We start from the raw sequence: 27,394 nt of genomic DNA on the forward strand, positions 1-27,394 counted from the left end.
AGTGAAAGTGGTGTGTTGAGGTCATTTGAAAACTTGGTCCAACATTTTGGGATCCCCGGACCTCAGTTTTATAGGTTTTTACAGCTGCGCCACCTGCTTTGTACTATTTTTGGGAGTAGCACACCCCCCCCAAGGAGGCAGATGCTTTGGGAGAGGTGATGGCGGCTTTTGGAAAAGGTCATGAGGCATCAGTGTATTACTCCCTGTTAATTAAGAGTATGGGGGATGGAGCTTTAACTTCTATTAAGAGATTATGGGAGAAAGATTTGAATTTGGTATTGGAGGGTGGAGTGTGGACTAATATTCTGAAAAATGTCAAGTCTGCATCTAGAGATGCAAGGGTTCACCTTATGCAATTTAAGATTTTACAAAGATTTGATTGGACCCCCTCTAGATTATATAGGCTTGGTCTTAAAGGCACACCCACCTGCTGGCGATGCCAATCAGAAGGTGGAGACACAACCCATGTTTTTTGGGATGCATTAAGATCCAAGATTTTTGGTTAAAAATTCAGAATTATTTCCGTGAAATTCTGGGCACTCAAACTGTACTTTGCCCCAGACTTTGCATTTTGGGCGATGGGGAAGTTATAAATTTGGGCGACAAATATATAAAAAATTTGGTTCTGACTGGCGTGATGATTGGTAAACAAATTATTTTAAGGGGGATGGAAGTCAGACGGAGCACCACCATTTCTGGAGTGGTGTGCGGAGATGGGGAGGGTGGCGGCTTATGAGAAGATGATAGATGGAAGGCTGGGGCTGGAGGACTTATTCTTCAGGAAGTGGGGTTGGTATTTGGCAGTTTTGGAGGACTCTAACGGAAGGGACGAGGAGGGAGACGTTTAGTTTAATTATGCATGTTTATTATATATTTTATTTTTTATTTATTTATTTTTATTTATTTATTTTTCATTTTATTGTTTGTGTGTGTGTATTATTTTATGTGTCCACAGGGGTGTTCTTTGGAGTAGGGTGGGGTTGGTGTTTGGGGAGGGATGTTAATGAGGGTTAAAAGTGAAATGTTGATTCGGTGTGTATATGTTGTGTTTTTCTCTGTTGTGTTTTTTTCTTTGAATCAATAAAAAATGTTAATTACAAAAAACAAAAAAAAAGTCACAAGTTGTAAACAGTATGCATTTAGCATGATTTTAGGGTGATAAAATTAATTACTAACCTTTTCTGTGCAATTTGTATCCAATTTTACAGCTTTGTTGCCATGACGACATAACAAACCCTAAAACATTTCAAACAACTGTTAAAATGACGATTTTAAGAACTTTACAGCCCCATTCGGAGGGACGAGTCTGAATTATTTTTTGTGGTTGTCAACATAATCGCCACTAAATCTGTCAGTTGCACTTAAAGCTGCGTTCAGTATTTTTATATTATGTCGTCTTGCAAACATAGTGGTGCAGATGCATTATCATTCGAACACAATAGTTTTTAGTTACCGATGCCATTGTAGAAATTCACTTCACAGTCAGCCAGGATTCATTTAATCACTAAGTGAAAGTGTCCAATGACAGGGTGGTTACTGAGATTAAGCCAGTAGTATTCAGCTGGTCATGTGATCTCAACATGGCAGCCCCCACGAAGGGACCCTCTCCATAGAATAAAGCAGTTTATATAAGGTAACTGATATAACCGGGGTCTTCATCTCACTTGAGTGGTAATGATTTAATACATATGTTTCAAAATTGCAGTTAATTTGTTTAGGAGTTAAACTTATTTAATAAGGAAAAAATTACTGAGTGCACCTTTAACTGGTATTGAGCCCGACAATTTCCTTCAAAAGTGCCACAAGGTGGAGGTCTTCTCTCGGATTGTAGGTGGGGATTGTAGCTGTTTTCGGTGGGGTACATCAGGGGTTAGAAATCGCCCCCCTCACATTTTAAAACATATGCAGTGGCTACCACTCATGAAACAGATTGAAAATTGGAACTGTTCTCGGTAAATCACGTACTCTCTAATGGGGCACCCCACGCGGGCCATTACCTGCGCTCTACGGCGCTCAAACCTGGTGAGATTCATTCACAACAACAGAAAAGCGTCCAAAAACTCAGCGCTGTGCCCTTCCAAAGGCGCGTGCATGGTCGTTCGGTAACTTGCCCATTAAAATCTCACTTTAAAAATGCAATATTAAGAGAATAAGCAGTAAAAATAATCAAGAACATGTTTTGCGTTTAGATGCAGCCAGTCTTGGGGTTCACGGGTGGGAGGGGGGGTGAGTCGCGGACTGGCGCCGGGAAGTGTGTGTGCACGATCACGCATCGGCAGTGTTAGAGCGCGACAAGAAGTCCAGACGACACTAGAGCTATGGCTCTCCGATGTCAGCAGCTGCCCCGCCGTTTACCGAGCTAGACCGACCCAAAATCTCCGAGACTACACCTGTGGGAGCACGCGCCATCCGTGACCTTAGTGAATTGTGGCGCGGGGATCGGGCAGGTAAGAAGGACCATTTACCTGCAGATCACCACAGAAAACCTGTGCATGGGTAGCACACTCACTCCGCTTGAGTTTGTGGTGTTCTGGAATGAGGGACTGATGGAGAGTTCTTAGCTCACGCTGCAGATTATCGACCACTGAAGACTCGACTTCGAGAGCGAGAGCATCTCGTTTGCATGCGTACCAATTAGTCTTCTTGGGAATTTTATATATGCAATGCCATATGTACGTATTGCAGTGTATTGTGAAATATGCAGTGCCAAATGACTTATTGGGGAATGCTATATTTGCAATTGCAAATGCACAATATGTAGTGCATTGCAATGATATGCAATGTTTTATGACTTATTGGAAATTTGCTGTGCCTTACATGTGCAATGGCTGTCTGAAGATCTCTTTGCATTAGATTGAGGGGGTAAAGGAGGTTGTTTATTAGATGCAATGTGGCACATGTGGCACTACAGTGTCGCGCGGAGGCGAGCAGATGCGTTTCAGCACCGCGGACAGCGCAAATCTCCAGCTCGCTCTGCCGTTCTCCCGTATATCAATGGCAAGGTCGTTGACTCTCATCCCTCCCGTTCGATTTCCGTTTATCTTTGAGGGTTTGAGTGGGCTCTATGCCCTTTCAGGCTGTCATTTAGATTCATTTTAGGTGAAGTGCTCATTAAATACCAGCCTGATTTTCAATGTGCGTTTCGTGTTTGCCTGATATTGGCAAGGTATTTGTGGGTTGCAGATTGTTCCCCCCATTGTTTCTATTATGCATGGTTCACCATGATGCATTAGTTATTTTGCCCTCCATACAGCTCTTGCCACTGTCTTTCATTCAAAAATGAAACAGCTTTTTCATTTTCATATGGGCTCCAATCTGTGGTTCAGCATTTAAAACTGGCCCTTACATGCAGCTAAATAAAGGACCTTATTTACAGTATGCTGTTCTTTAGCTTTACTGATGCTATTGCTCTGAGAGAGACCCAAATGAAAACCACACAATGTGAGTCTATTCATCCTGAAAATGTTCTGAGTCTAACAGAGAGAGAGAGAGAGAGAGAGAGTGCCTCTGTAATTGTCACCTCATTTTTTGGTCTCATCTATGGTCTGCACCTGCAATGAACGAGTCTGAGAGGCAATATAACAGGTTTGTGTAGGTGTGTTTGTATTGGGGGCATTAAAACCTCTTTAGTTTAATCTTGAACCTCTGTTGACAGCCTTGTAACAACGTTATCACATCAATTGCACTTCTGACCTAGTGCACACTCAAACAGGACAGCGATTCTTCACTAAACCAGTCAATTTCAACTGGTTTTGCTTCAGAATGCAGATTTTAGTGGCAAGCCAACACAGTACTAAAATTGTGCATAAACGTAAACAAAACTGTTCTTAAAATCAAATGTTGAAATGTATTAATATAACAGTTTTCGATGATAAAGACATTTCACGCAACCTGTCCATTTTGTCATATGCCTAATTTGGATAACTTCTACCAAGTGACAGATGAGTTTGCGGTAAAATAATATAACACACCACTTTTGATTTCAACAATAAAACATATGTCAAGCAAGGGCAGTCTCATGACGAAGATGTCACCATAGCAACTTTTTACGTGCCTAATGAAAATGTCCTTGTCATTCACTTCAGTTCGGAGGATTCTGTGATATGCTCTGCAATTTTTGGATTCATCACGTGTGTTTAACCACAATATGTTTCATTATATTTATAAATATATTAGTTATACTACCTTATCAATATTTTAGATCCCCAACCCCAAACCTAAACTTAACCATGTATCAACAATATAAAACATGTAACAAGCTGGTAAATTGTGCCACAATAATTGTAGTTACATTATACTATAAAATAGATATTTTTGAGCACCAAACCCCATGGTTGACAAATTTACAGAATGCCCACCTCTTCCACCCCCCACTACAACACTGTTTTAGGGCTCAACAATTCCCAGATTTAAAGTGTATGTGTGTATATAATAACATTGCTTTGTCCATCTCCTCTCTCATTCAAGGTTATGAGGCCTCTCATCTCATACCATCCCCAGCCAGATGTTGCCATGGCAATGACCCAGCAACCTGCTCAGGGTCATCAGAGCGGCTCTCAGACAAATGGCAGAACAGTTCAAAGCTGTAGGATTCCAGAATTTCTCCTTTGTGTAGTCAGATACGACAAGTTTGGAAAAAGAGCCAGAAGAACCGCAGATGCTGAGCATCATTGACTTCATCAGCTCGAAGCTACTGGAGCAGGAACTTCATCTTATCGTCATTGCCACTGTGATTGTTACTTTGGTACAAATGTGAGTTAACGTGAGTATCGGTAAAGGAAGAAAGACAAGCGAGACAAAGGTCCTTTTCCCTCTTCTTTACTCCAGAATGACCATCTTGTTCCCCCTCAGTCTCGCCGTGCTGCTATGGCGACTGACGTCCCTGGCGACGGTGGCCCAATCCAATGAGCGGCGCGTCGTGGCCCACATCCCCGGTGACATCATCATCGGCGCTCTCTTTTCAGTGCACCATCAGCCTCCGGCCGACAAAGTGCACGAGCGTAAATGTGGGGCCGTTCGGGAGCAGTATGGCATCCAGCGCGTTGAGGCCATGATGCATACACTGGACCGAATCAACGCCGACCCAAAAATCCTCCCCAACGTCACGCTTGGCTGCGAGATCCGAGACTCTTGCTGGCATTCTGCTGTCGCTCTGGAACAGAGCATCGAATTTATACGGGACTCGCTCGTTGCCGCCGATGAGAGCGAGGAGTCTGGAGGTGGGGGCGGGACCAAGTGTGCGGACCCAGGAGCTACACCCATGAAAGGGAAGAAGCCAATCGTTGGGCTGATTGGTCCAGGCTCGAGCTCAGTGGCCATTCAAGTGCAGAATCTGCTGCAGCTGTTTAATATTCCACAGATCGCATATTCCGCCACCAGCATGGACCTCAGTGATAAATCACTTTATAAATACTTCATGAGGGTTGTGCCATCAGATGCCCAACAGGCCAGAGCGATGGTGGACATAGTGAAGAGGTACAACTGGACCTACGTATCTGCCATCCACACCGAGGGTGAGTACATGTTCTCATAGAAACACGTTATTATACCTATGTTTTAGCAAAATGGTGAAAAGAACACTAGATGCGCTACAACAACTTTTTTATTCACTTTCACACAAATCACCAGTAAAACGGCAGATAATCAGTTCATAAACACTTACTTTTTACCCTGTTCTTTACACAATGATATCTTATGACATCTAAACACTTTTACTATTACACTTTAACTCATTTTAACATTTGCATTATGTAACCAACTAAACTCAGCAAAAAAAAAAAAAAAGAAACATCCCTTTTTCAGGACACTGTATTTTAAAGATAATTTTGTAAAAATCCAAATAACTTTACAGATAGTTATTGTAAAGGGTTTAAACAATGTTTTCCATGCTTGTTCAATGAACCATAAACAATTAATGAACATGCACCTGTGGAACGGTCGTTAAGACACTAACAGCTTACAGACGGTTGGCAATTAAGGTCACAATTATAAAAACTTAGGACACTAAAGAGACCTTTCTACTGACTCTGAAAAACACCACAAAAAAAAAAAAAATGATGCCCAGGGTCCCTGCTCATCTGCGTGAACATGCCTTAGGCATGCTGCATGGAGGCATGAGGACTGCAAATGTGGCCAGGGCAATAAATTGCAATGTCCGTACTGTGAGACACCTAAGACAGCGCTACAGGGATACAGGAAGGACAGCTGATCATCCTTCGCAATTGCAGACCACATGTAACAACACCTGCACAGGATCGGTACATCTGAATATCACACCTGTGGGACAGGTACAGGATGGCAACAACAACTGCTAGAGTTACACCAGGAATGCACAATCCCTCCATCGGTGCTCAGACTGTCCGCAATTGTCTGAAAGAGGCTGGACTGAGGGCTTGTTGGCCTGTTGTAAGGCAGGTCCTTACCAGACATCACCGGCAACAACGTCGCCTATGGGCATAAACCAACCTTCGCTGGACCAGACAGGACTGGCAAAAAGTGCTCTTCTCTGACGAGTCACGGTTTTGTCTCACCAGGAGTGATGATTGGACTCGCGTTTATCATCAAAGGAATGAGCGTTACACCGAGGCCTGTACTCTGGAATGGGATCGATTTGGAGGTGGAGGGTCCGTCATGGTCTGGGGCGGTGTGTCACAGCATCATCGGACTGAGCTTGTTGTCACTGCAGGCAATCTCAATGCTGTGCATTACAGGGAAGACATCCTCCTCCCTCAAGTGGTACCCTTCCTGCAGGCTCATCCTGACATGACCCTCCAGCATGACAATGCCACCAGCCATACTGCTCATTCTGTGCATGATGTCCTGCAAGACAGGAATGTCAGTGTTCTGCCATGGCCAGCGAAGAGCCCGGATCTCAGTCCCATTGTCTGGGACCTGTTGGATCGGAGGGTGAGGGCTAGGGCCATTCCCCCCAGAAATGTCTGGGAACATGCAAGTGCCTTGGTGGAAGAGTGGGGTAACATCTCACAGCAAGAACTGGCAAATCTGGTGCAGTCAATGAGGAGGAGATGCACTGCAGTACTTAATGCAGCTGGTGGCCACACCAGATACTGACGGTTACTTTTGATTTTGACCCCCCCTTTGTTCAGGGACACATTATTCCATTTCTGTTAGTCACATGTCTGTGAAACTTGTTCAGTTTATGTCTTAGTTGTTGAATCTTTTTATGTTCATACAAATATTTACACGTTAATTTTGCTGAAAATAAAAGCAGTTAAAAGTGAGAAGACGTTTCTTTTTTGTTGAGTTTACATTTACAAACTTATTAATAGAGTTGAGCAGTAGCTCAACTGATAGAGCGTTGCATCTGCAATGCAAAGGACTAGGGTATGAGTCCTGAAGAGTAACCAAATCGACATGTGAGCTGAAAGTGTCATAGAAGCACCACAAAATGAAATGGGTGTACTTTTCATCTCACATTTGCTTTTTCTGACACTATCGGTTAGGTTTAAGGGTTTAAAGTAGGGAGGTCGGTTTTGTTGATTTAAAACTCAATACAGCATTAACTTAAAAAACCTCATCTGTTTGGAAGAAAATGTAACTCACTTTTAGCACCACACAGTGGACATTTCACCTCAGAACTGCTGCGATTTGTGTAAGGAACCACGTATTATAATTTTGCAAAAATATTGCCACAATATTCAGCTTTAACTACATGCTGTCATTTAAACGTCCAGTCAGCAAGTGAGTGATTTTAATTCAGTGACAGCTCTGATGGTGATGAAACAGACACACATACGCACACATGACAGCTTAGAGGTGTGATGTGCATGGTGTCTGTTTCATAAGTGTCATATAAATTCTGTCAGTGTGGCCTCTTTTGGCGTCAGGTAGGAATTGTGTGTTAAGATGCCTGCAAAGTGTGTGTGTGTGTGTGCTCATGTGTATAAAGGGCAAAAGGAAAACAAATAAACGAGCAGTAGAGAAACTAGCCTAGTGTGAATTTAAAACATCTCTTTCAACTTTTTTCTGCATTACGGACTGTGTGTGTTTGTTCGATCTCTCTGCTACAAGGTTACTGCAGTTTTGCCCATTAGGTTTTTTTAAATTCTATTTTCTAGGGCTGTCACTCAGTTAACATTTTTAATCAAATTAATTAGCTACATGATATGCCGGTTAATTAATCGAATTATTTGCAGATTTAAATATGTGCTGAGAAAGGCCCTCGAATAAAAATAATTTAATATATAATGATTAAATAATTATAAATAGAAATATTTATATAATTGTAAATATAATATATAATATAAATATAATTATTCAGATAATTAACATGCATTACATTATTGTGGCAGATGAGTTAAGCATTAATAAGACTAAACAAAAAGTGTCTTTATAAGCCAATATATTGTTTATTTCCATTTTATTGAACAGAAGCCTACCATTAGCTACAGTCCACAGCAACTTTTTTTGCTATTTATTTTGTCAATATGTCCGAGGTAGATTTATTATAAGGACTTTTCTAAGGATGCGTCAATGTAAATGTGCGACAGACAGACGGTTTTGGAGCGTCTCACGTTGGTTGCGTCGCATCATAAACACAGTGTTTTTAGGTCACTGTGTCAAGTTAAACGTAGTTTTAAACGTAGAAAAACATGTCTCGAGATCCATGCATTCGGGATTGTGCTACATCCAGCTGTGTTTGAGCGCAAGAAAGTGTCCTTATCCTGTGCTGTCGCTAGTGTTGTCTATACAGCTGGAGTTTTGCTTACTGCCCCCTGCTGAAAACGGTTGGTACTTCAAGCTTGAATTGCTTCGATGGTATTAATATTCCTTATTACGGTCCGGCAACATGATTAATTGTGTTAAGTTTTGAACACTTTTCTTTTTTTAATATACAGTAATTAATCGTACAGAATTAACATGCTATATCTACAGCCCTACTATTTTCACATTTACTTTTTTATTTTATTTATTAATATATTAATTATTTTTTTCTCATTTCATGAACACATTTATACTTCGTATATATATATATATATGTGTATTCAGCATACTATACATCTATAAAGTGAAATGGATTTTGCACGACAGTCACAGTTTTCATCAATTTCGCAAACTTCAAATTAACCTGCACTGCACCACACATTATATATCGCAATCTGCAAGACAATGCTGCTGCCATCATTTGAAGATAGCTCTATGATTGGAACTTGGTAAAAATATAGATTTTCCTTTTTATTCACTTATTTATTCACTTATGGTGCCAAAGAGACCACACACTGTGCTAAAACGTCACTGGTATCCAAGTGTTCAGTGCAACTACCTTGCATGTTCTGTCTTAAACACTTTTATTAAAAAAACATTAGCACATTCTAAAGATAGTAAATTGTATGTATAACTTACACTTTAATTGAATTAATAAATGAATACTTGGACACCTCTGACGTTTTAGTGCTGTAGGTGGAATTTTCAGACGGTTCCTTACAAGCGCTAGTTTATGAAAGCCCATGGGAGCATTTTTAGGCATAATTCTCCAGCTACAACAAGCATTGACCATTTGAGTTCAATGTTTTATGCCTGTATGATATATTCTTTAACCTAATTGAGCTAATGGTATCGTTGTAAAATTGTCGGCTCCAGAGAGCGCAGGTAGGAGAAACCAAATGTCAAACGAATAACGAGCCAACATCTTCTGGAGATAAGGTAGAAGTTCAGTGTTAGTTTAGCATCTTTGGACCTGCCTGCTCAGGTTCTACTTAATGTGGATTATATGTGCTGGTGTAAATGGAAGTGTAAGTTAAGTTACTTTTACAGCGCAACTTTCCACTTTATCATCACGAAACCCGAGCCCAACTCGTTAGAGATAGCTCTTATTTGACAAGCATTCATTACAAAATATTTATGTATACATCTGTCGGGGTATTCTTTTCCCACTGTCTTTAATTCAATGTTTTGCTCTGTACAATGCAGAAACAAGACAAATGTAGTGCAACAAGTTAGGCAAAACAAACGACTCTGATAAAGCAGCATGCTGGAACCGATGTGAAGAAACAGGTATGAAGAAACAGCAGCTAGCATTATACAGGGCCACAATGCACCTGCAATGGCAAATTTATTATGAATACACTTAAAACATAAAACTGGAACCCTTATAAACCACCCCACTAAAGCCCAAATAAATAACTTGCCTTCAGTGAGAAAGTCTCTATACACTAAGCTCACCACATCAACGCACTTCAACATAATAATATATACAGATTACTATTGGTACTGTTGGGTACAGGTGCAAGAATAAAACACAAACGCGTAATTCACCGGGAAAGAGAACAAAGCCGCAGAGTTGATCCTGCTGCTTCTCTTGCAAACAAAATGCAAGAGAAGCAATAAACAGTTTACAGGGAAGATAACAAATGCAACATCCTCTTTATGAACACCGTTTATCAATCAAATACTTAACGAGCACTGCACCAATCACGAGGGAGAGGCACACATGTGCTCAATAATAGAGAATTGAGCTTAGGGTACGTTTACACGACAACGATGTACTAAAAACAGAAAAGTTTTTCCTTTGTGTTTTTGAAAAGTTTCGCGTACAGACGACAACATTGTCAAAACGATCCCCGTTCACAGGGATCCGCGAAAACGACTAAAAACGCTGTATTATGCCAGATTTGAAACAAGTTAGCGAGCAAACACAGCGTGCTGCAGCCATGGCAGCCAGCAGTACATCTAGCTAACACTGACAGAGTTATAAAAAAATCCACATGAGCTAGTTTATAATTTGCACACAATAAAAACATTGCAAACGTATACATTAGCTGATCAACTTACAGTGTAAGGCTCGTCGCTTGCCATTGTCAGTTTGCTCATTCCTGTTGCGTATCCTCAACCTGGCAACCCACATGAGCTTGGGGTCTGGGGAGGAGGGAGTGGGAGAGACAACTCTCTCCAATATTTTGAATTTGGATTGCAGTACCTATTTTAAACACTTGATGTCAATGTTACATATTGCTCCTTTAGCACACACACATACATACATACATACATACATGCAATAAAGACAAAGAGAGGAAGATTTTAACCCTTACATAGCTGTTATTGAACAGAGAAACAAAAACAAAGATCAGTCAGAGGGGTCTTCAGTACAGACTGTGTTTGTATCTCATGCATTGTAACCTTCACTTACGTATAGTGTTCCTGTCTCTTTGTCTTTCTGTCTGTGTCTTCCTGTGTGTTTCATACTATCTCTGTCCTGCTCTCTGTCTCTTGTCTCTTCTCAGTAATAAGCAGTTATGGAGAGCATTATTGAAGAATGGAAGAGAGATTAGTTGAACTAAATTGGGTAGAATTGTAGAGCAGGCAGAAGAGGTATGAGAGAGAGCTGAGAAAGAGTGAGAGAAGGAGAAAGCTAAACAGAGGGATTAGGAGAAGAATATCAGAGAAGTGCAGAACAAATGAAAAGGGAAGCATAATAAATCCAGTTGGATACAAATCATGGTAGTGACTTTCCATTGATTTCTGTTGTTTATACTGAGCTAATGATATTTTCTATCCCTTTGAAAATTTGTACGTTTCCATAAAAACTATATTTAGTATGTTCATTAAGCCCTTTTCCTACGCCACACAATGTAGGGATTTCAGGTTTTACTATCCTTATGGGGACATTTGGTCACACAATGGCAAAATCTGACCCACACACACCTTATGCGCTTGATATCGCAGTCTCCTCTAGACGAGCTGCGTCTCTTTGTTTTTCAGATTTTAGGGTGAATGAGAATAGTTTGAATAATTATTAATGGCAAACGGTATGTTCTCCATGGCAACCTCTCGACCTTCTTTTAGACTCTCTGTCCTTTTCATTTGAATTGTAAACTCTGAGCTGCGTGGGTGGATGGAGAGAGAGAGACAGACACGAAGAAGAGTGAGTTTTTGATGGGAGATGCGTTCGCGTCTTTTCTATCAGCCAGGGCGTTGATGAGCGCAGGAACACGACTGCCTTAACGAGGCACAGAATGAGGTCTTAACAAGCCAGAGGAACCTTTACGAGGAACACAGTCTGGAGAGACCTTTTCACGCAGTCGTACATACTGTAATAGACTCCTGCCGTAGCACTAAAGAACAGTGAACATACAGTTCTACCTCATTTAGTTGGACAAGTTTCGAAGACTCCATGAAATCAATATCTAACTATTTAAAAAACTTTATCTGTATGCTACTATAAAAGTTTTAACTTTTATACAAATTAACTTATATACACTTTAAAATGTAGCTATTTACTGGGAAACCTTACCAAAAATATTGATTGCTCTGCTCTGATTTTTGTCCAATCAAATTGTCTCTACAATGAGAACGTCACACTCCATAAAACAACCTGCAAATGACTAGCAAGTATCAAATAATGATTCACAGCTGTGACATAACTAAACCCTACTGGCTACTTAAAAAATGGACGAGCCCTTCGATATGTCTTATCATAACTGTTTCAATAGGAAATACATTATGTTAACACAGGAAAGAAAACTGTGCACGTCAAACAATTTACGGGGTCTTTAATACATTTTTTATTTAATTTATTTTTTATGTGATGGTAATTTGCTTGAATTGTCTTGATTTTTAACTACATTGTTAGAGAGATATTTCGAATTTTACAAAACCTTTCAAGAACATTTCCATGTCATATTTCACCCCAAAAATCTAAAGAAAAAAGATATATTGCTATGAACAGAAAATGAATCCGATTTTTGATCTCATTTTTAAGATCATTTAGATTTTTTTTTTTTTTTTTTTTTTTTTGCAGTGTGACATTTTCATGACGCTTAATGATTATTTACATTTTAAAATCTAGTGATTAATGTAATCTAATTTTTGAGAATTTTAATGAGATTCATCATTGAGATATACAGTATGGAATGACAAAAATGCAAAAGGGTAATTCCATGTCAAATCAACCAATTTTCAGAAACTTCCCCAGCTAATTGGTTTTTTTTTTACATTTTGTTTTTAGATTTTTTCTGAAGAAAGATAAAAAACTAGCTTCGTACTATGTGACCCACATTTGGTTTTCAGCCATTAAAAATGTGTCAAATTTTACAATTTAGGCATGGAGCCACATTGAGAGCCCCATACTCTGGGATTTAACCATATACTGTAGGTCCTTATATGAAGGTACAGAAAGGAAAGTTTGTTCTGAACCAGAATCTAAAATGATATTAAGATATCTTTAATACTTCTGGAGATATATGTACTTAAATTTGACAAAAACTACAGAAAAAATTGCTTTTTCCAAATTTTGGAATCACAGCATTGGTATGTAATGCAACAAGCAGTGCTGAAGTCGACTGGCAATAGACCAACCTATCTAATGATGCTGCCACCTTTTTTTAAATTATTTTTTTTTACCTGTAGTTTTGCTCCAAATCGCATTCAAAAATTTGAACCACCTCTACAAAATAAGGGATTACTCAATAAATATTGATCCATAGCATTTCATATTTTCATCAACAGTTTTGTTGAGTTGACACAGAATGATCCAAAATTAAACGTCTAGATACATTACGATAAAATGTGCTTAATTGTTTTTAAATGTAATGACACAATTAAATAACTTGTAATGGTTCTAAAAATAAGCTTCATTGTCTTTATGCAAAATATAATTTCTCATGGTTTTCCTTTTGATTTTGAGGTAAAATGTGACCTGGAAATGTTTTTGTCATAGAGATGGTCTTATTTTAAAGATTGTGCCTCTGGGCTGCAATTCTCAGTGTGTGTTTTGTGTGTGAGTTTTATATCAAGTAGTAGAGACATTGAAATTCATCTCTATGGGGTCATAGATCTGTTCTCATGTGATTTTAAACATAGGCTTTCTGTTTCTGCAAACGGAGGGCGGATTCATTCAAGTTTTACAGGAAAAAAAACAACCTTTCAATTGTAAATGTGGCTTGTGTGTAGATTTTGTTTTCCATGCAGCACACACTTCCTGTTTAATAAACAGGGAGGTAAGGACTGGAATCCACTGTCTGTTATGTGTAATGTGAACCTCTCCACGTAGCTGTAGTCTGAACACATCCATGGTGTGCAATGATTCCCATCCGGTAGTACACGTACCCCAAGAGGTACTTAAGCAGGTTCCAGGAGGTACGTGAAAAGAATTGGATTTTGCTTTGTTTAACCTATAAAAAAAAATGCATGACTTTAGGCATGGGTAAAAATCAAGATTTCCTAATTAGTCACGATCTTAATTTGAACAATCTCGATAGCTATTCTTAACATCACAAGATTGATCTTTTAATATGCAAAGTTGAGCACCGAGATGTAAAAGTTTTGACAGTAAAAGCATGGTTTGACTCGTTCCATTTAATGCGTGTTCAAAGATGAGATCCATGAGATCCATTTGTCATTGATAATGTCTTTTTTATTATCCTTTCTGTTTTTTATAGTCGGTTGTTGATCAAAACAACAAAAAAAGAAACATTTAATTCCAAGAAAGAAGCTGTGCGACTCCATTCTCGTTAATATGGGCTCACAAAATAAAACGCTGAACAGCTGGTAGTCTTAAAGAAACAGGACCGTTTTAGCACTTGTTCTACTTATCAATGTAAATAGTTAAAATTATGCATGTAAACAATAAACATGTTAGCTTAACATTTATATATATATATATATATATAAACCGATCAGCCACAACATTAAAACCACCTGCCTAAAATTGTGTAGGTCCCCCTCGTGCCGCCAAAACAGCACCAACCCGCATCTCAGAATAGCATTCTGAGCTGATATTCTTCTCACCACAATTACAGACAAATACACAAATACAGAGCGGTTATCTGAGTTACCGTAGACTTTGTCAGTTCGAACCAGTCTGTCCATTCTCTGTTGACCTCTCTCACCAACAAGACATTTCCATCCGCAGAACTGCCGCTCACTGGATGTTTTTTGTTTTTGGCACCATTGTGAGTAAATTCTAGAGACTGTTGTGCATGAAAATCCCAGAAATACTCAAACCAGCCCATCTGGCACCAACAATCATCCATGTAATTATCTAATCAGCCAATCATGTGGCAGCAGTGCAGTGCATAAAACCATGCCGATATGGGTCAGGAGCTTCAGTTAATGTTCACATCAACCATCAGAATGGAGTGAAAATGTGATCTCAGTGATTTGGACCGTGGCATGATTGTTTGTGCCAGATGAGCTGGTTTGAGTATTTCTGTATCTGCTGATCTACTGGGATTGCTGTGTTTCTGCATTGCAAATCCACAGATTTGCGAGTTGATGTCGGTGTAAATAAAACGACATGTTTGTAGCCCCGGGACATGACACCATTATTTGGCAAATTCGACAAGCTGTAACGCTACAATCACTTGCCATTTGCCATCGATCTTCTTGCCTATGTAAAATACAGATATGTTGTTCTGTTTTCCTGTGAGATATTTCCTGAAAACTATTTACAATCAATATTCTTATGAGTCAACCTATTAAAACAGATTACCGGGAGAAGGAACACAAGAAGGAACACGCTAACTAATCCCCACTTCCTAATAAACGGACTAATAAAGAACAGTGGTTGGCACCCGTGCCTTACCTAGTGTGTCTAACAGCGTGAATTCCTATGTGATGGTCAATAGAAGTCACATGACATGCTTCCCTGTCCGCTTCTTCCTGGTCTGGTGAAAATAATAAATCACAGAAGGTGCAGCGAACTCAAAAGGAAGCCAATCAAGAACAAAAAAATCCAAAGTACCAAAGTAACACAAAAGAGCGAAATCAAACAGGTAGACTCGAACAGTTTAGCACAAAACAAAAACACACAAAGAGCGTTCAAAAAGCTAAACAGTGAAAAACACGAGCGATCAACCGTGGGAAAATCAAAAGTCCTCTCGCCTTCCCGTTGATGTAGGCTCACTTATAATCGAGATGTGAATTCTCATTGGGCATGAGTCATCACCCTAATGATGACAGACAGGATAGTCATCCAATGGTGTCATTCTAGAGAGTGACAGCGTGAGAGAGAGAGAGAGAGAGAGAGAGAGAGAGAGACAAAACAAAGCAACGGCACAACTGTCTCAGCACATAACAACAGTCATAAAAAACGCTTTTATCATGGAACTACTTTCTTACACATCGGATCAGAATCTCCCGTTGCTAGTTCAAACCAAATGATGCATCCAAGCCTCTGTTAGTAATTCAAAATGTCACTTTAGAACTAGTATCATGGCTTGGCCTGTTTCTAGCAAGTTATTGGAGAAACAAGGATGTGTGTGTGAGTGAGACAGAGAGAGAAAGAGAGAGCGATAGAGAGAGAGAGAGAGAGAGAGAGAGAGAGAGAGAGAGATGGAGCGTGTGTGATCACCTGTCTCTGTTGCCTCTCTCAAGCAGAGATGCTGTAGTGTGTTAATCAGCTTTCTGAAGATAATGTAATTTTGGTCAAATTCATCCTATTTTCTCAATGGAAAAATTGCCGTCCAAGCGGAGGTATTCCTCCCTATTTCACGGTAGCTGGTGCACAAGAGTCTTTCACTATAGAAACCGCAATCTCCTCCACCATTTTGAACAGTATGTCCTCTCGATGTGGAAACTCCAGTAAGAGGTAAGCGCCTTGAGTTTGTGTAATTAATCAGTCTGTTGTGTCTCGGCTATGATGAGCCTTAATGCTGAAGTTGTTAGTTTAAAGCCATTTAAAGCTGTTTTCTAGCTTTAGTAGTGTAGGAGTAATCCGAGTGATAACATAGTGCTGATGAATGAAAACACTGACTGACGCTGACTCACTTCACATCACCTAACTGGCTCATATTACACACAAAAATTGTCTTTTGCCTCCACCTGCTGGCTAAAATATGTAATGTCACAAAATTAAATGTAAAGAGACACATATATCTCTTAGCACATCTGCACTGCTCTTACGCTTTAGTTTAGAAACGGCATGAACACAAGCGGAGTGATACAAACAGTTAAGTGTCAGAGTGCTGATAGTGTGAGACCATCAGTACTCATAGAATGTCTCTCGTCCAATCAGATTCGAGGACCGGAACTAACTGTTGTATATACTGTATTTATATATTCAGTATACAATGTTCTGTCGACCAAAATTACCAAAATGATGAAAAATTAATGATAAATTAGTTTGTACCAAGTTAAATGGTCTTCAGCACAATTCATTAGTCTGTTCTAATCACAAGTTTTATGGCTTATATGGCCTGTTTTTGCTGTTGTTGCTGTTGTTGATGCTGTTGTCTCTTTTCACTTTGTACATCAGGGATATTACAACAATGATAAAATGAAATAATATTTAGCCTTTGTTCATCTTTGGTCTTTTGCCATTGAAGGGTTACTTGAGCCTTATAGAGCTGTGGGGGTACTGATGGCAAAAAGGTTGGGAAAAACTGTTCTCGTGCAGATATGGGCTGTTTCTCAATGTGTGTTCTTATGATCTTACATTCTTATGGACTCTCGTTCGACATCATCCACTGCAGAAAAAAAAAGAAAAATAGATATGAGGTTGTTTAATCTATATATCACAGCACATATCAAATCTCGCATAGATGTGTTCTTCATCCAGTTCTGAGGAAAAGTATTTGCCCCCATCCTGATTTCTTCTGTTTTTGTGTAAATGTTATACTAAATTGTTTTGAATTTTTTTTTTTTTTTTTGATTTTTCCCTTTTTTCACCCAATTTGGAATGCCCAATTCCCTATGCGCATTTAAGTCCTCGTGGTTGCATAGTGATTTGCCTCAATCCGGGTGGCAGAGGACGAATCTCAGCTCCCTCCATGTCTGAGACCACCAACCCGTGCATCTTATCACGTGGCTTGTTGAGCATGTTGCCACGGAGACATAGTGCGTGTGGAGGCTTTACGCCATCCACCGCGGCAACCACGCTCAACTCACCACGCACCCCACCAAGAACGAACCACAATATAGCGACCACGAAGAGGTTACCCCATGTGACTCTACCCTCCCTAGCAACCGGGCCAATTTGGTTGCTTAGGAGACCTGGCTGGAGTCACTCAGCACGCCCTGGGATTTGAACTAGCGAACTCCAGGGGTGGTAGCCAGCGTCTTTTACCACTGAGCTACCCAGGACCCCCAAATTGTTTTGAAAATCTAACATAAAAAAATACAGTTTTTAAATGAAAATGTTATTTATTGAAGCAAAAAAGTTATCCAATACCAACTGGCCTGTGTGAAAAAGTATTTGCCCTTAGTTACTAAATCCACAAATCTATGAAACTGCATTCATAATGGGGTTCAGATGGACTGGACACACCCAGACCTGATTACCGCCAGCCCTGTTCAATCAAATCAAAACCTAAATAGAACTGTCAAGGTCGAAAAAAATCCATAAATGATGAGGAAAAAGGTGATTGAAATACATCAGTCTGGGAAGGGTTACAAAGCTATTTCAAAGGCTCTGGGAATCCAAGAACCACAGTGAGAGCCACTATCTCCAAATGGAGAAAACTTGGCACAGTAGTGAACCTTCCCAGAAGTGGCTGACCTTCCAAAATTCCTCCAAGAGCACAGTGAAGACTCATCCAGGAAGTCACAAAAAAGCCAAGGACAACATCCAAGGAACTGCAGGCCTCTCTTACATCAATTGAGTTCACTGTTCATGACTCTAACACTATCAGAAAGACACTGGCCAAAAGTGGCATCCATGGAAGACAGGGGTCCCGTTACATCTGGTGTAAATCAAACACAGAATTCCACAAAAAGAACATCATACCTATGGTCAAGCATGGTGGTGTTAGTGTGATGGTGTGTGGATGCTTTGCTGCTTCAGGGCTATTATACAGCAAGTCAATGATCCAAAGCATAGGAGTAAGTCCACCTCTGAATAGCTCAAAAGAAACTAAATTAAAGATTTGGAGTGACCTAGTCAAAGTCCTGATTTGTTACGATTGAGATGCTCCACAGTGTTGTGAAAGACGGATCTCCAGTTATCAGAATCAGAATCAGCTTTATTGCCAAGTTTGCTTACACATACAAGGAATTTGTCTTGGTGATAGGAGCTTCCAGTACACAACAATACAAAAACAGCAGCAAGACATAGATAATAATAAAAAATAAAAAATAAAAAATAGTTATACACATACGTACATACACACACACACACACACACACACACACACACACACACACACACATACACACATACACATACGTAGTGCAATCTTATACAAATCTGTTATCTGTTATGTACAGTGCAAATACAATTCTGTTATGTACAGTGCAAATGTTTTTTTTTTTTTTTCAGAGGAATGAAATGGCAGAAGAGGTTGGATGTGTTGGATAAATATAAAAAAAGACTAAACTGTGTATTGCACATAGTTATTGCTCAATGGGGCAATTTAACTGTTCATGAGATGGATAGCCTGAGGGAAAAAAACTGTTCCTGTGCCTGATGGTTCTGGTGCTCAGAGCTCTGAAGCTTCGGCCAGAAGGCAACAGTTCAAAAAGGTAGTGGGCAGGGTGAGTGGGGTCCAGAGTGATTTGTCCAGCCTTTTTCCTCAATCTGGAAGTGTACAGTTCTTGAAGGGGGGGCAGGGGGCAACCAATATTCCTCTCAGCAGTCCGAATTGTCCTTTGTGGTCTTCTGATGTCTGATTTCATAGCTGAAACAAACCAGACAGTTATTGAAGTGCAGAGGACAGACTCAATGACCGCTGAGTAGAACTGTATCAGCAGCGCCTGTGGCAGGTTGAACTTCCTCAGCTGGCAAAGGAAGTACAACCTCTGCTGGGCCTTTTTCACAATGGAGTCAATGTGTGTCTCCCATTTCAGGTCCTGTGAGATGGTAGTGCCCAGGAACCTGAATGACTCCACTGCTGCCACAGTGCTGTTTAGAATGGTGAGGGGGGTCAGTGTTGGGGTGTTCCTCCTAAAGTCCACAATCATCTCCACCGTTTTGAGCGTGTTCAGCTTAAGGTTATTTTGACTGCACCAGACAGCCAGCTGTTCAACCTCCCTTCTGTATGCAGACTCATCGTCATCGGGGATGAGGCCGATGACCGTGGTGTCGTCTGCAAACTTCAGGAACTTGACAGAGGGGTCCATGGCAATGCAGTCATTGGTGTAGAGGGAGAAGAGTAGTGGGGAGAGCACACATCCCTGGGGGGCACCAGTGCTGATTGTACAGGTGCTGGAAGTGAGTTTCCCCTGTCTCACAAGCTGCTGCCTGTCTGTCAGAAAGCTGGTAATCCACTGACAGATAGACATGGGAACAGAGAGTTGGTGTAATTTATTCTGGAGTATAGCTGGGATGATGGTGCTGAAAGCCGAACTGAAGTCCACAAAAAGGATCCTTGCATATGTCCCTGGTTAGTCCAGATGTTGCAGGATATGATGCAATCCCATGTTGACTGCATCATCCACAGACCTGTTTGCTCGATAAGCAAATTGAAGGGGATCTAGAAAGGGTCCAGCGATGTTCTTCAGGTGGGCCAACACCAGTCTCTCAAATGATTTCATGACCACAGACGTCAGGGTGACAGGTCTGTAGTCATTAAGTCCTGTTATTTTTGCTTTCTTTGGGACAAGAATAATGATTGAGCGTTTGAAGCAGCATGGGACTTCTAGTGAAGATCTGTGTGAAGATGGGGGCCAGCTGGTTAGCACAGGATCAAAACATGCTGGTGAGACGCCATCTGGGCCTGAAGATTTCCTCGTCTTTTGTTTCCGAAAGATGCGGCTCACATCATCTTCACAGATCTTAAGTGCAGGTTGAGTAGCAGGAGGGGGGAGGAGGGGGGTTGCATTCAGGTTATCAGCCAGTTGATGGTCCACCACAGGGTTGGAGGTAGGAGTCCTGTAATTTGTGAGTTGTTTCATGCCACTCCACACTGATGCAGGGTCGTTAGCTGAAAACTTGTTTTTCAGCTTCTCAGAGTAGCTTCTTTTAGCCACTCTGATTTCCTTGTTCAGTGTGTTCCTGGCCTGATTGTACAATACTTTATCCCCACCCCAGTAAACATCCTCTTTGGCCTGATGAAGCTGCCTGAGCTCTGCTGTAAACCACGGTTTGTCGTTGTTGAACTTTAAATAAGTCCTTGTAGGAATGCACATATCCTCACAGAAACTGATATATGATGTCACAGTATCTGTGAGCTCGTCCAGATTGGTGTCTGCAGCCTCAAAAACACTCCAATCCATGCAGTAGAAGCAGGCTTGCAGTTCCCACTCTGCTTCATTGGTCCATCTCTTTACAGTCCTTACTACAGGCTTGGTTGATTTTAATTTCTGCCTGTAGGTTGGAAGAAGATGAACCAGACAGTGATCAGAGAGTCCCAAAGCTGCTCTAGGGACAGAGCGATATGCATCCTTTATTGTTGTGTAACAATGATCCAGTATATTTCTGTCTCTGGACAGAAGCGTTTGGTTGTAGCTGTTGCTGCTAAAGGTGTCACAACTAGCTATTAAGTTTAAGGAGGCAGTTAGTTTTTCACATGGGTGATATAGGTGTTGGATAATTATTTGCTTCAATAAAACAAGATATATTTGAAAATTGTATTTTGAGTTGACTTAGGTTGCCTTTGTTTTATGTGATATCTCGTTTGAAGATCTAAAACAATTTAGTATGAAAAATACACAAAAACAGAAGAAATCAGGATGGAGGCAAATACTTTTCCACAGCACTGTCCTTCTGTATTTAAAAGTTAATTATTTTAAGGTACCTGATCTGATGTTTCTGGTCTCACAAGATATCAGAATACAAAATTCAGCTATAAATAGTTGTGTAGCTATAAATAGTTACACAAAATTCAGCTATAAATAATTATAGGAATATTCCAGGTTCAAATTCAGAACCTGTTAAAAAATACATAACAATATAACTTTATAACATAAATAGCTAGTATGTGCCTTACTTTGAAGCTTATAACAATGAAGATAATACTGTTCAATTGCCTGGTCCAGTTCTTAATGGCAAAAGTGGCCCAAACAAGTAATCAGTGAAGGAAGACGAATGAATTGTTGCTGCTACAGCGAGCAGCCCCCTCTGTTGGTCAAAATAAAACAGCACACGGTAGTCTTCACTGCTCTGGCTTTCTTGCAATGTAATACAGTATTTCACTATGAATGCTGTCTTGAATGCTCGGGAGAAACGGGGACATTTACGGGGACAGCTTCAGTAGGGGACAGGCCATCAAAAACCAGGACTGTCCCTGAAAAACGGGGACGTCTGGTCACCCTACACTAACCAGCTCTAAACCTCACAAGATTGCAAAACTGTGTTTTAAAGCATGGCATATCACACCCCAATCTGCTGTAGGCTGTTTACTGTCATCCTAACACTACTAATGCACTGTGACATTTACAGAAACATCTATTCTGACCATACAATGACTTCATGACTCACCACGTTGGGGTTGAGACTGATCCTTCCTCTAGCTAACTCTAATTTAAACCATGAGTAATTTCCATCACGGGATCTTTTGAAGCTAGTGCTAAAATGTGGCGGGTCACAAAAATTTTTTTCAAGGCTTTTGGAAAAGAACAGCAAACACATTTTACTCTAAAAGATGAGTTTAAAGCTGATGTGTGTACTTTGTTTATGTTAAAATTTTAACATCCCAGCTCAATATGCAGAGTCAACTAGTATAAGTAACACTGTTGCTCTTTGGCTTTTTCAAAACATTCAAATGGCCCATCCAGCAACCTTAGCTTGACCAGTGGTGTGATTTTTTGGCAGTACTGGCAGAAATTACAAGTAGACTTCAGGGGTGAAAGATGCCAAAAAATCTGTGATATGACTGTTTTTACACTTTACATTTTCACAAAACTGCACTTTGCAATGATTCACTTTTAGTGCTTCTTAAGCGTTGCATACTTGTGTCAGTGCTGAAATGTGACCGTATAGTGTTGCTTGTTAATTACAGAATTAAATGTATAGTTTTGCCATTATTTGATGCTATAGGCTACGATCTGTTATTTTTACACAATCACTGCTTTGTTCATCAAATGTATGTTTAATTGCAATTTAGTGTCGTTTACACAAATTCATCTGTGGGTATTTTTTCGCATGAATACATTTAATGACAGGTCAGTCAACACTGTATCTTTTAATTATTGCTGAAAAGAAATAGGCTGAAGCAAAAGCTTATTATGCCTACCCTTTTTACCTCTCTATCTGGATATTCTCTCCTCAATGTCAACAGTCATGTTGTGGTGGAGTGAGCAAGAGACAGACACAGTGGGTGTAGCATCAGGCCTTGGAAAGGTGTTTATTGGAAATAATAATAAACAGAAAACATCCAAAATGGTAGAATAAAGTGTCCAATGGGAAAAGTGTCCAAAATAAAGGGGGATCTGGTGCTCTTGCGGTAAATGGGCTATGTGAAGGATGGGGAGTGTCCAAAGGAATGATCCAGGACGTGGGCGTGGTCTGGTGTCTGTGGTCTGTAGCCTTCCCAATGGCCAGGACTTAAATATTGATCTGTTTTTAACCCACACCTATCATATCACTTCTGAAAACTGGAGTCATATGGGTTACTTTTATGCTGCCTTTATGTGCTTTTTAGAGCTTCAAAGTTTTGGACCTTGTCGACTTGCATTGTGAGGATCAACAGTGCAGAGCTGCGATATTCTTCTTAAAACCTTTGTTTGTGTTCTGCAGAGAAAAGAAAGTCATTCACATCTGGAATGGCATGTGGTTGAGTAAATGATGTGAGAATTTTCATTTTTGGGTGAACTATTCTTTTAAAAATAGGCTTCATTTTGTAAATGCAAAATTGTATTTCCTATTTGTTTCTTTTGATTTTGGAGAAGAATTGGACCAGGACGTCTTTTTTGACAGGTGTCATGTGAATCACCCTTCTGACTTTCATTTATAGCAATAGTGTGGCTATCAGAATGTTATCATTTATTTTCTCTGCAGAGCTTTTCCCAAGAGAGAAGTATAGATTCTTCCATAAAAGAATTTAAAGCAGAACATTTGGGTCCTTCCACGCATTGCAGTAAAGCTTAGATTGAAACGTCATGTCTGGATTTAAATACACTCTTGGTTTTGTATTGGATACAATGGAGTATTCACACCTGACTATTGACATCAGCAGTTTTGCGGGAGGCAGCGAGTTATTCAACCACTTAATAGGACAGAAGATCATTTAAAGCAAACATTTAGAGAGAATTGGCCCATAGACGCCCAGGCTCTGAGCTCATCCGAAAACATCACCAAGAAAAAAACAATAAGAGAAGGAACAGTGAGGGAAGTTCACTAGAATATTTATGCAAAAAATGCACTCCTGGTTGTGCTATATTGGCACAAAAGTGCTATAAAAGTAGTCCAGATGACTTGTATGTTATATTAACAAGTCTCCTGAAGCCATACAAGAGCTTTTTGTGCAGAACAGAGCGAACTGTTGCATGAAGATTCATCACGCTAGGTTTGATGTCAGGGATGCTGAAAGTCACTGGTAGTATGTCATAGCCATACATATTGGCAGAGGGCAAAGGGTGAATATTTTCAGGGAATAATGACCTTGTTGTGTTCCTCAGACAGAGCTATCGGATTGCTTCAGAAGACATGGAATATAGCGCATGAGTTATATCGATTACTTTTATGGTGTTGTTTTTGGAGCTGGATGACATCCGTTCCCACTTATATTCGTTATTAAAAATAGAGAACCTGGGACATACAGCTAGATTTCTCATTTTGTGGTTATACAGGTTTGGAATGACATGAGGGTAAATAAATGAAAATGATAATTTTTTGATGAACTATCCCTTTTAAAGTCATTTAACTGATTCCCACACACTTTTGTTTTCAGTTCACGTCACACACGTAAAGTAAGGTGTAACAGTTCGGGAAAGGAGGATGTGGGAACCGAAGTAACAAACAATAAAAACTTTAATCCAACAGAATATCAAACTGAAAACAACAACATAAACACACACACAGAGCGGCTGCGTGTGTCTCTGTCTCTCTTTCTCTCTCTTGCGTCCCCGGCTCTTCCCTTATCTCCCTCGTGTATCCTCACGGCCCGGCCACACCCTCCTCCTCGTCACACTCCTCCACTGCCCGACTCAGGCCGGGGCACCATCCGGACTGGCTTACCTCCCATCTCTGGAGGGAAGACGTTGCTCTTCTGGCCATTCCGCCACCTGATGGTCCTCCCTGCCTCCTGTGAATCTGAGAGAGATGAGAGGAGGGAGGGGGAGAGAGAAAGAGCAAGCAGGAGAGAGAGAGGAGAGAGAGAGAGAAAGGAAAAGCTCTTCTTTGGCACGCCACCCACCTGGTCCTCAGCTGCTCCTCTGTCCCCTGTCTCTCTCTCTCCCTTATCTCCCTCCTGCTGATTAGGCAACTCAGCACGGGGAGAATATCCTCATGGCCCGGCCACACCCTCCTCCTCGTCACACTCCTCCACTGCCCGATTCAGGCCGGGGAACCATCCGGACTGGCTTACTCCCCCCATCTCTGGAGGGAAGACTCTGCCCTTCAGGCCGTTCCGCCACCCGGCCACGCCCTCCTCCTCATCACATGAGGAATGTCTTCTTCACGGGTCTAAATGTTGTGCCAAATCAAAATAAAATGCACAGCTCAAATTGTGAGTTCTTCAGAAAGCTTGTTGTTTGGGTTCGAGTGAGTCTGTTGTGACTCATTCAGCAGAACGTGTTCTCTTCGAATTATTGAAAATACTGCCGTCTGCGGTAAATACCATTCAGAGCGGTCTGGAGATCTGCCCAGTCGCTCTTGCTATGCCTGTCTGTCTCTCTCTTTTATGTCTTTGAACCGCCATTCAATGAATGTCAGACAGAATGAACAGGCTCGCTTTTGTATGGAAATTCATCGGAAATTAATCAAAGTGGAAAGCGAGTCACTTTTCTGCTTTGATGAAAGAAAAGCTTTTCACTGCTGTTAAATAATCATCCCTTTAATTCAAAAGAAGGTTTGTGGGTGTATCCTGATTTTATTCTGCATACTTTATTAAAAAGATATTTCACCAAATCTTTCACTCACCCTAATGTCAATTTCACACATATATGACTTTCTTTTGAGGAACAGAAAATGAGGATTTTTAATATCCTGGCCACTTTTTTCATGAATGAGGCCTCGGTCTGTCAAGCTCCAAAATGACAAAAAAAGGTACCATAAAAGTAATCCATATGACTCGTACACTATATTAAAAGTCTTCTAAAGTCATACAGTTGCTTTCTCTGAGGAACAGAGCAAAATTGAAGTCGTTATACCACTGAAAATCTACCTCTCCGCTGTTGTTAAATATGGTGCTATGAGAACCAGTGGCGTTTGGTGTCCATCCAACCTTTGTAGTTCATTTCAGTTAATTTTCTTATAATCATTAGTTCATTTTCATTATATACAGAAAATATCAGCCTGGATATTCTTAAAAATTCATTTTTTGTGTTCCATGGAAGAGAGATAAGTCATCGGACCAATATGTTTGGAACAACACGTGGGTGAGTAAATAACAGGGAAGGGAATCATAATGAATTGAAAGATTCTGGTTTGGATTTCTCTTAACAATTCCAGTTCCTTAACTTTTGAGGAAGAAATATTTGGAAATAAGAAATGCAATTCTAATTGGATTTACTGCCCTCATCTAATGATTATATTAGTTCTTATGTTTCATATGATCATTTCAGACTTTCTAATTAATGGGATAGTTCACCAAAAATGAAAATTCTCTCATTTATGCACCCTCTTGCAATCCCAGATGTGTATGATTTTCTTTCTTTTGCTGAACAAAAACAGAGATTTTTAGAAGTACATCTCAGCTCTGTAGTTCCATACAATGCAAGTGAATGGTGACCAAAACTATCAGTTCTCCTCCTTGCCCAGTAGGTGGCAAAATGCACAAAAAATGTGAATTGCCTAAAACAAACAAGAAGAAAGTGGAAGTGAAAGTGAAAGTGGAGATTTGTGGTAAAAAAGGATTTAAATATTGATCTGTTTCTCACCCACACCTATCATATCGCTTCTGAAGACATGGATTTAACCACTGGAGTCTTATGGATTACTTTTATAATGCTTTTATGTGCTTTTTGAAGCTTCAAGGTTTTGGTCATCATTCACTTGCATTGTATGGACCTACAGAGCTGAGATATTCTTCTAAAAACCTTTGTTTGTGTTCATCAGAAAAAAGAATGTCATACACATCTGGGATGGAGATTTTTCATTTTTTAGGTGAACTATCATTTTAGGATATTTTATGCATTCATTCATTTTTACAAAATGGCACTAATTACAACAAAACCCATGTCACATGTCATATCAACAACCATCCAGTAATTACACAGAATTCTTGATTTGTTTCAAGTCGGACATGACTAAATGAATGACTTACGTTTCAGCAAATTTGTGATTCACTAAAAAGAATAGGCTGATAACAGTCATTCGTTCATTTGGAAGTGCTGTATGTTTAACAGTGTCGATTCAAAAGAACCGCTTCATAAGAGTCATTTGTTCAGGAATAGGGCTTTA

The 27,394-nt window shown here is 40.1% G+C and overlaps 1 protein-coding gene across 1 annotated transcript in view; it reads left to right on the forward strand.

Moving 5' to 3' along the window:
- The first annotated feature begins 2,300 nt into the window (after positions 1-2,300).
- LOC127429873 (metabotropic glutamate receptor 5-like) overlaps positions 2,301-27,394 on the forward strand; it is a 75,144-nt gene continuing 50,050 nt past the window's right edge. Inside the window, exons 1-2 of the mRNA XM_051679186.1 lie at positions 2,301-2,447; positions 4,468-5,513. Coding sequence (XP_051535146.1) covers positions 4,829-5,513 — 685 coding nt within the window. The 5' untranslated portion in view covers positions 2,301-2,447; positions 4,468-4,828. The remainder of the gene's footprint in view (positions 2,448-4,467; positions 5,514-27,394) is intronic.

The sequence above is a fragment of the Myxocyprinus asiaticus genome, chromosome 39 (genome assembly GCF_019703515.2).
Source record: "Myxocyprinus asiaticus isolate MX2 ecotype Aquarium Trade chromosome 39, UBuf_Myxa_2, whole genome shotgun sequence".
NCBI lineage: Eukaryota > Metazoa > Chordata > Actinopteri > Cypriniformes > Catostomidae > Myxocyprinus > Myxocyprinus asiaticus.